Here is an 8,939-nt window from a genome sequence, read left to right as displayed (position 1 = left end):
TATATATATATATATATATATATGTATGTATATATGTATATATATATATATATATATATGTATGTATATATGTATATATATATATATATATATAGTTGTGATTTTTTAAATGTTTTGTTTTCCATTTTGGCCAAAATAGGCTTCCATACTTTGGGCCTTCAGGTCAAGGAACCATCAGCGCCATATTGAAAGTCCAGTCAGTTTCTTCATGATTGTACGAGTTCCTGTCCAGGAATCGTTTATCTTCAGGTTCATGTTTGTTTTAAAAGTGATGAATTTAAAAATCCTTCCGTCTCTTCACTGGGATTCATTTCTCTGCGTCAGCTGAAGATGGAGAAAACGTTTCTGTGTTTTCTTGGATATGGGGGAGATGAAGGTTGCCATTGCTCTGGTTCATCGTATTCATCTAGATGTTTCTGGAAGAAAATCTGATCGTATTTCTCTGTACGAACTTTCAGGCACTGAGCTGAAAATGGAACAAGAGAAAACATAAAAAATGATTTATTTCTGTTTTCCTCTCCGTGTGTTTGATGGACTGAGGAAGGACTGCTGGGTTAAACGCTTCAGGTGCGTCAACATGAGCTGCGCTTGCTGTAGATTTCTGTCACGTGGGCGCGGGGCGGATCGGGACGTCCGGAGTCTTTACGAAGTCTTGACCAGGTCGTACACATAAATGAGGAAGTCGTCGTCGAACTTGATGAAGTAGACGGACGGTTTGGCCTCCACCTGGTGGATGACCATGCCTGTTCGTTTGCCGCCGTCCTCTTTGGCGTACTCCACCTGCTTGCCCACCAGGCTGTCCACCACCTCGCCGGGCTCCCGCTCCGCTGGGACGCTGTCGTCTGCGGACGCCAGGAGACACGAGAGCGATCAGGAGACAGGAAGCCACAACACGGCGAACTCTAAGGAAACCAACACATCTGCACTCACTGGAGTCGGGCATGATCCGCAGGTCTCCCTCTTTGTAGTCGTCCAGCAGCTGGTACATGTACAGAACCGGGTCTTTCTCGTAGGTGATGTAGAACCAGGTGGTCATGATGGGAGCTCGGGCCAGAACCATGCCCCTCCACTCCTCCTTCGGACCCTCCTCCGTCTCAAACATGTGCTCCACGGCTTTCCCGATCATGGTGTCGGCGAGGCCGACGTCCGTCAGACGAGACTTAGCTGCAGAGATTAAAAAATGTAAAAACCTGGCTCGAGTCTCGAACCGGGACGAGTCCGAGCGAGACTCCAAATGTTCTGATCTCGAGCCACAACTAACGAATACAAAAGAAACGTAAAGAATATTTATTAAATGTTGGAAGTAAAAACAAACAAATAAATGTTTTGTTATATGAAAAATACAAATTAAATTATTAACTTTCCTATTTTCTGTTTGTTTATATTTTAAAACAAAACCAAAATGTGTGTTTGCAGTTTGCTTTATTTACAGGTGCTGGTCATAAAATTAGAAAATCATGAAAAAGTTGATTTATTTCAGTAATTCCATTCAAAAAGTGAAACTTGTATATTATATACATTCATTTCACACAGACTGATATATTTCAAAGGTTTATTTATTTTAATGTTGATGATTATAACTGACAATTAATGAAAACCCCAAATTCAGTATCTCAGAAAATTAGAATATTACTTAAGACAAATAAAAAATGTTTTTTAGAAATGTTGGCCAACTGAAAAGTATGAGCATGTACCTGTACAGCATCAATACTTAGTTGTTGCTCCTTTTGCCTGGATTACTGCAGCGATGCAGCGTGGTATGGAGTGGATCAGTCTGTGTCACTGCTCAGGTGTTATGAGCCCAGGTTGCTCTGATAGTGGCCTTCAGCTCTTCTGAATTGTTGGGTCTGGAGTATCACATCTTCCTCTTCACAATACACCACAGAAGACCTAGGACAAACTAGAGAGACTACGTCTCTCGGTTGGACTGGGAATGCCTTGGAATCCTCCCAGAAGAGCTGGAAGAGGTGGCTGTGGAAAGAGATATCTGGGCTTCCCTGCTCAAGCTGCTTCCCCCGCGACCCGACTTCGGAACAAGCGGAAGATGATGGATGGATGGATGGAGTTTGCTGACCAATTAAGAACAGGGATACCATGGTCCTTAAACCAGGTACTGGTAGCTTTGGCACTGTGTGCAGATGCAAAGTCCTGTTGGAAAATGAAATCTGCATCTCCATAAAGTTGGTCAGCAGCAGGAAGCATGAACTTCCTGGTAGACGGCTGCGTTGACCTTGGACCTCAGAAAACACAGTGGACCAACACCAGCAGATGACATGGCACCCCAAACCATCACTGACTGGAAACTTGACACTGGACCTCAAGCAACATGGATTCTGTGCCTCTCTTCTCTTCCTTCAGACTCTGGAACCTTGATTTCCAAAGGAAATGTAACATTTACTTTAATCAGAAAACATAACTTTGGACCACTCAGCAGCAGTCCCAGGCGAGACACTTCTGACACTGTCCTTTGTTCAAGAGTGACTTGACACAAGGAATGTGACAGATGAAACCCATGTCTTGCATATGTCTGTGCGTGGTGGTTCTTGAAGCACAGACTCCAGCTGCAGTCCACTCTTTGTGAAACTCCCCCACATTCTGGAATGGGTTTTGTTTCACAATCCTCTCCAGGGTGCAGTTATCCCTATTGCTTGTACACTTTTTTCTACCACATCTTTTCCTTCCCTTCGCCTCTCTATTAATGTGCTTGGACACAGAGCTCTATGAACAGCCAGCCTCTTTAGCCATGACCTTTTGTGTCTTGCCCTCCTTGTGCAAGGTGTCAATGGTCGTCTTTTGGACAACTGTCAAGTCAGCAGTCTTCACCATGATTGTGTAGCTACAGAACTAGACTGAGACCATTTAAAGGCCTTTGCAGGTGTTTTGAGTTAATTAACTGATTAGACTGTGGCACCAGGTGTCTTCAATATTGAACCTTTTCACTAAATTCTAATTTTCTGAGATCCTGAATTTGGAGTTTTCATTAGTTGTCAGTTATAATCATCAACATTAAAAGAAATAAACATTTGAAATATATCAGTCTGTGTGTAATGAATGTATATAATAAACAAGTTTCACTTTCTGAATGGAATTACTGAAATAAATCAACTTTTCATGATTTTCTAATTTTATGACCAGCACCTGTAGTTCGTTTCTATATTTTATTTAAAGTATTTGATCTGTTTGTATCTAATACATTTTTAATACTTAACATTGAACTTGTTTTCCCTTGTAACATTTTTAATCAAAGTTTATCACATAATTTACCTCATTGTACATAATTCTTCTCTTCTGAGAAAAATGCTAAATCAGACCCTATAGTTAAAATCTCTTAAAATGTAAATTATTTTTTACCTGCCATGATGCCATGAAAGGAAAATAGCATCTTAAAAAGAAAGAAATTTAAAATTCTGGTTGAAGTTCCTTTAAAATATTACAGAGTGAATATTTTAAGATCCTGAAATTTTTCCTGAAATCTGAGGATTTACACAGATTTGTCCCCGGAGACATTAGCTTTGATCCTGGTCTCAGTCCGGTCTTACCGAGTCTGTCGGGCAGCACTTCCAGTCCCTGGATCCGCTCGTCTTTATGGAGCTCCAGACCGTAGACGCAGTCGAACCCATCGTACTTTATCAGGTAGAGCGACGGGTTCACGGGAACCTGGTGGAATTCACAGAGAAAACGACGGTTCTTGAAGGCATCACTCTGTCTGAACAGGAGGAGCTCGGACGGATGACTCTCAGCTACTACCACTCCACAGTGCAGCTCCAGATCTGTTAAATCATGTTTGTGATCTGACCTGGTCGAGAACCGTCCCTTTCCACACCACGTGTCCGCCCCCGCCCTTCCACACGTGTTGGATTCTGCAGCCCACGATGTTGCGTTGCGGCTGGGACAGAACTTTGGTGGTTGGGCCCAGACTGCTCTTATGTTTTCTTCAGTGAGAGAGGAAAAGAAACACGGCCGTCTACAACGGTTCTGTTCGACCGGGGCCCTCCGTGCTGACAGTGAAGGCAAACGAGCGAAGCGTCTACTCACTTGTGTGGATTCTTCTTCTTCATCATGTTTGCAGAAACGCCTGCGTGTCCTGAAAAGACAAATCAAAGACGAATCAAAAATGTCCGACCCACATTCTGCCGCATCCTGAGGTTCACGTCAACAAACTCAGTAAAGATGGAGTCTCGCTGCGCAGCCGAGGGACGAGCTGTCGTCCTCTTCTTCGGCTTCTTCCTGAACATCACGGTCTTCATCAGGACATGTCCAAACCACTGTCCCTCCTCAGGACATGTCCAAACCACTGTCCCTCCTCAGGACATGTCCAAACCACTAAGTGAGTATTTTCTCTGAAAATCGTCTCACCGTCATCACATGTCTCAAACGCTCCTGCAGGAGCTCTGCTGATGACAGAAAACATCCGAGGCTGCAGATCCAAATGTCCAGGTCTAAGAACCAGTCCAAGGATGGACATGGATTCGTGAAAAGCCTGTTTAACTTGCCAGTCTTCATTTCTGAAGTGAACTCCAGCAGCTTAAATCATAAATGAGGACAACAGAATAATGTGCGCAGCCAAGACTGCAGTTTAAAAATAGTGTTACAAACATAAGAAGGGATTTTCAAAAACCGGACAATAAAAAGTCGACAGCTGCAAACGCTCAGAGTTCAGAGATACAGTCTTAGGTACCGATTCTGTGGGTATTACTGCTGCCCTCCTCAGATCTGCACAAATCAAGTTGTGCTCACAGTAGATTATATTCACACGACTGAAACACCAACTGGAGGGACGAGTGTTGCAACAAGGTGAGACATAGGTTCAGAAAACAAACCTCAGGGGGACATGAAACCTTACGACAAGCAGAGGGACGTGAGCTCGTCCACTCGAGCGACAGCTCTGCATCTTCCTCGTGCACTGGATCGCTCATATCAAAACAAAGCACACAGCTGTCTGAGTGTTGTGACGGCGTGATGGAGTGACCTGCATCGGCTGCGTCTCGGTGTCCCGGGGGGCTTTTCATTCATCTGGAGGCAAAGGGGCAGCCAGGCTGCCCGCTCACGAAGCTACAACACAACGAGGTTCAGAGCTGGAACAAGAAAACAGAAAGAAGACGGGACGCCATCAGCACGTCGTCAAATGTAGGAAATAAACTTTTAATGTGTTGTTATTTATTACAACACAAAACTAAATGTTAAAGATGGAAAACTGGTTCTGCAGAATCCATCACCTCAGATCGGGAGCATCCAGGTGTGGTAACACAACACCAAGATGGAAAGACATCAGCAATTCAATTTGATTCATTTCAGTTTATTTATATGAAGCCAAGTCACAACAGAAGCATTCTTATTAGAGCTGAACAATTATCAAACAACCTTTATTTATACAGGTAAATCCCATTGAGCTTCGAGGACTCATTTACAAGAGAGACCTGATTAATTCAATTCAATTCAATTCAAAAATACTTTATTAATCCCAGAGGGAAATTAAATGTTGTTGTAGCTCATGTTCCTTGTTTCATAAAAGAGTTGTTCTAGATGTTGATGGTTGTGGGCGGGAAGGATCTCTTGTGATGGTCCGTCTTATAGCAGATCTGAAAAAACTGGCCACAGATGTTGATCTGTTTACTTGCACTTGGTTGGCCTCCTGGGCTTCAGGATCACCTGAATGTTGGGCAGAAATCCTCCCAGGGCAATGGCCACTCCTCCCAGCAGCTTGTTGAGCTCCTCATCGCTGCGGACAGCCAACTGTAGGTGCTGATGGACGATCCTGTCCTTCCGCTGTCCTGAGCCGTGTTTCCTGCTAGTTCCAGGATCTCAGTGGTCAGGCACTCGAGCACAGCTGACAGGTAGATGAAAATGCGTCCACAGAACATCCTTTTCAACTCATTTGAAATTTAGGGCTGTAGTTGAGATATTACTTGAGCTTTTGAGATGTTAATCAGCTGCTGTTGGTTGTAGAAACTGCCTTGTTGCCATGGTTACGTATCATAACAAATGTCCAAAACTAACAGTTTCTGTAAAAATCCTTCCAGCTGCACAGCATCTGATACCAGAGGAAACAATCATCCAAAAAAATGTGATTTACACCCAGAAAAAGAGGAATTAAAGTTTCCAAAAGCAAAATCTCAGAATGAAAGTAACAGAGCTGCTCCAACATGCAGCCACCTTGAGCGGCGCGATTCTAGAACCAGCATTAATTAATTAATTAATTAATGCATTAATTGCATTTGAAATACAAATGCAATTAATGCACGCTCGCTTCACTCAGATGGTGCAGCCGGAGGAACGCTGGATGGATGGATGGATGGATGGATGGATGGATGGATGGATGGATGGAAGGAAGGATGTATGTATGTATGTATGTATGTATGTATGTATGTATGTATGTATGTATGTATGTATGTATGGATGGATGGATGGTGCAGCACTGCCCAGGTGAAATGAAGCTGTTTTGACCATTAAAAAAATGCAAAATAAACACGACAGGTGACGCATAATAAATGCAACTTAGACGCCGAAGAGACTTGTATGTTTTTTTCCTCTTCGTGATGCTTTTTTTGGCTGATGCGACTTATACTCCAGAAAATACGGTACATCAGAACCTCCACTTCCTGTCTGATGGGTTTGAGGGTTGTTTTGTTAGTTCCTGCAATGGAAGCTTCAAAGTGCCGTGGACCAACGATGAGGTCCAGACCTTCCTCACGTTATGGCCCATGTTAGGATGCAGCTGGACGGCACCACAACAAATGAGCACATTAACCGAGAGGTATCGGAGATGATGGCGCAGCGTGGCTACACCCGGACTTTAAGCAGTGCTGGGATAAGCTAAAGAAAACCAGGTCTACTTAAAGACAACGAGTGGAGCGGCTCGAACACAATGACCAGTTGTGATCCCGCCCACAGAGCGGGGAAACGGGTCGCCGTGGTAAACCACCTCCACCTGAGAAGAACCGAGGAGCCGAGTGGAGCCGCACTCATCGATGGCTTCCTGTTTATTCATCCGTCAGCAGCTGACCCTCTAATTGAGAAAACACCCACGGAACTCGAACGCCTCGGAGCCAAACGTCCTCACACAGAACACATAAATGCAACCAGAACCCGGACGGATGGCTGGTTCCTTCCACTCTGGATGCAAGACTCCCATCCATCATCAGGGACCTCAAACAGTTCTTTACAAACTGAGAGCAGATGGTCGGACCTCAGACACATTCCTGCTCAGCTTCAGAGGAACCAAAGCCACCAGAACCACGGCGGGTCGACGTTCTGCAGAGCTCGCCTGCAGCTGGGGCGGATTTCTCCTCCTGTTGAACCTCCTTCATGACTCATGTGCTGGTCCCGGAGGGTTCAGGGATGCTGGACTCTGGCGTCGTTAAACACCAGAACCAGAAGGCTACAAAAACTGGATCCTGTCGAAGCTAAAAATCAGAACTTTGCTGCACGACAGTTTGGCTGCATCCTTTAAACAAGCCAACAGAAAACATCTGGCCCACATCTATACTCTACATCTGGCAGCACCGTGGCTCAGTGGTTAGCACTGTTGCCTCACAGCAAGAAAGTCCTGGGACCAATCCCTGGTTTGGACCTGGGCTCTTCCTGTGGAGGTGTAATCCGGATGCCTTCAGGCCGGGCCTCCCTGAACGAACTAATAATCCAGCTTATTCTGATATATAATAACTACATTTTACAAACTGTTTGGATTCAACAGTTCCAGACTGAACCGGCCAACGAGACTTCCATTCAACGTAAACAACCTAAACTAACACTTTGTTTCATTAAACCCAGTTTAAACAAATTATTTCCAGTTTATTCCAACTGAAGTCCAAGTCAACCCAGCAGTCACTCACTGAAACATCTGTTCATTTCAACACAACTCATTCAACGGGTCCAAATGATTAGTCTCAATCAGCACTTTCAAAAATATCTAAATAATTCATTCCAGTTCTCGTTCGATTAGTTCACATCTGCAGCTGCATCTCAAACAATCTGAATATTCTGAAAAACTTGAATTTATTTTGTCTCTTCAGAAAGTGGAACTCATATTTTACATCGATTCATTGCAGAGTGAAAGACTTCAAGCCTTTATTTCATCATTTGGATGAATATGCTATGGAGGGTGCATGCGCACGCAGCGACCAGTAGTGGATGAGAGTACGTGGCGTGGTGTGTTTTTTGGTTTTATTCATTTTATGTTTTAATCAAATTGTTTTGTTTTAATCGTGTGATTAGCATATCTCAAAATCTAAAGAAACTTGAGTATCAAGGCCCCAGCGTTTTCAAACAAAGATGGACTTTCTTTCACTTTTTGGGCTGTGGTTCCTGGTGAAGCAGCTGGTGAAGCAGCTGGTGAATCACCTGGTGAAGCAGCTGGTGAATCACCTGGTGAACCAGCTGGTGAATCAACTGGTGAAGCAGCTGGTGAATCAACTGGTGAAGCAGCTGGTGAATCACCTGGTGAACCAGCTGGTGAATCAACTGGTGAAGCAGCTGGTGAATCACCTGGTGAATCACCTGGTGAATCAACTGGTGAAGCAGCTGGTGAATCAACTGGTGAAGCAGCTGGTGAACCAGCTGGTGAATCACCTGGTGAACCAGCTGGTGAATCACCTGGTGAAGCAGCTGGTGAATCACCTGGTGAATCAACTGGTGAAGCAGCTGGTGAATCACCTGGTGAACCAGCTGGTGAATCACCTGGTGAATCAACTGGTGAATCACCTGGTGGATCACCTGGTGAAGCAGCTGGTGAATCACCTGGTGAAGCAGCTGGTGAATCACCTGGTGAATCACCTGGTGAACCAGCTGGTGAATCACCTGGTGAACCAGCTGGTGAATCACCTGGTGAATCAACTGGTGAACCAGCTGGTGGATCACCTGGTGAAGCAGCTGGTCAATCACCTGGTGAATCAACTGGTGAAGCAGCTGGTGAATCACCTGGTGAAGCAGCTGGTGAATCA

General features: G+C 44.5%; 1 protein-coding gene across 1 annotated transcript in view; it reads right to left on the bottom strand.

Moving 5' to 3' along the window:
- Positions 1-125: 125 nt before the first annotated feature.
- LOC119424462 (spindlin-1) overlaps positions 126-8,939 on the bottom strand; it is a 12,281-nt gene continuing 3,467 nt past the window's right edge. The window contains exons 2-7 of the mRNA XM_037691947.1: positions 4,970-5,075; positions 4,036-4,084; positions 3,797-3,932; positions 3,540-3,657; positions 931-1,164; positions 126-842 (exon numbers count right to left, since the gene is read on the bottom strand). Of these exons, the coding sequence (XP_037547875.1) occupies positions 643-842; positions 931-1,164; positions 3,540-3,657; positions 3,797-3,932; positions 4,036-4,084; positions 4,970-5,009 (777 nt within the window). The 5' untranslated portion in view covers positions 5,010-5,075 and the 3' untranslated portion in view covers positions 126-642. The remainder of the gene's footprint in view (positions 843-930; positions 1,165-3,539; positions 3,658-3,796; positions 3,933-4,035; positions 4,085-4,969; positions 5,076-8,939) is intronic.

Source organism: Nematolebias whitei, chromosome 18, assembly GCF_014905685.2.
Source record: "Nematolebias whitei isolate Nwh7 chromosome 18, NemWhi1, whole genome shotgun sequence".
Classification (NCBI taxonomy): domain Eukaryota; kingdom Metazoa; phylum Chordata; class Actinopteri; order Cyprinodontiformes; family Rivulidae; genus Nematolebias; species Nematolebias whitei.
Note: the sequence above shows the minus strand (reverse complement) of the source record. Positions and strands in the feature narration are given on the sequence as shown.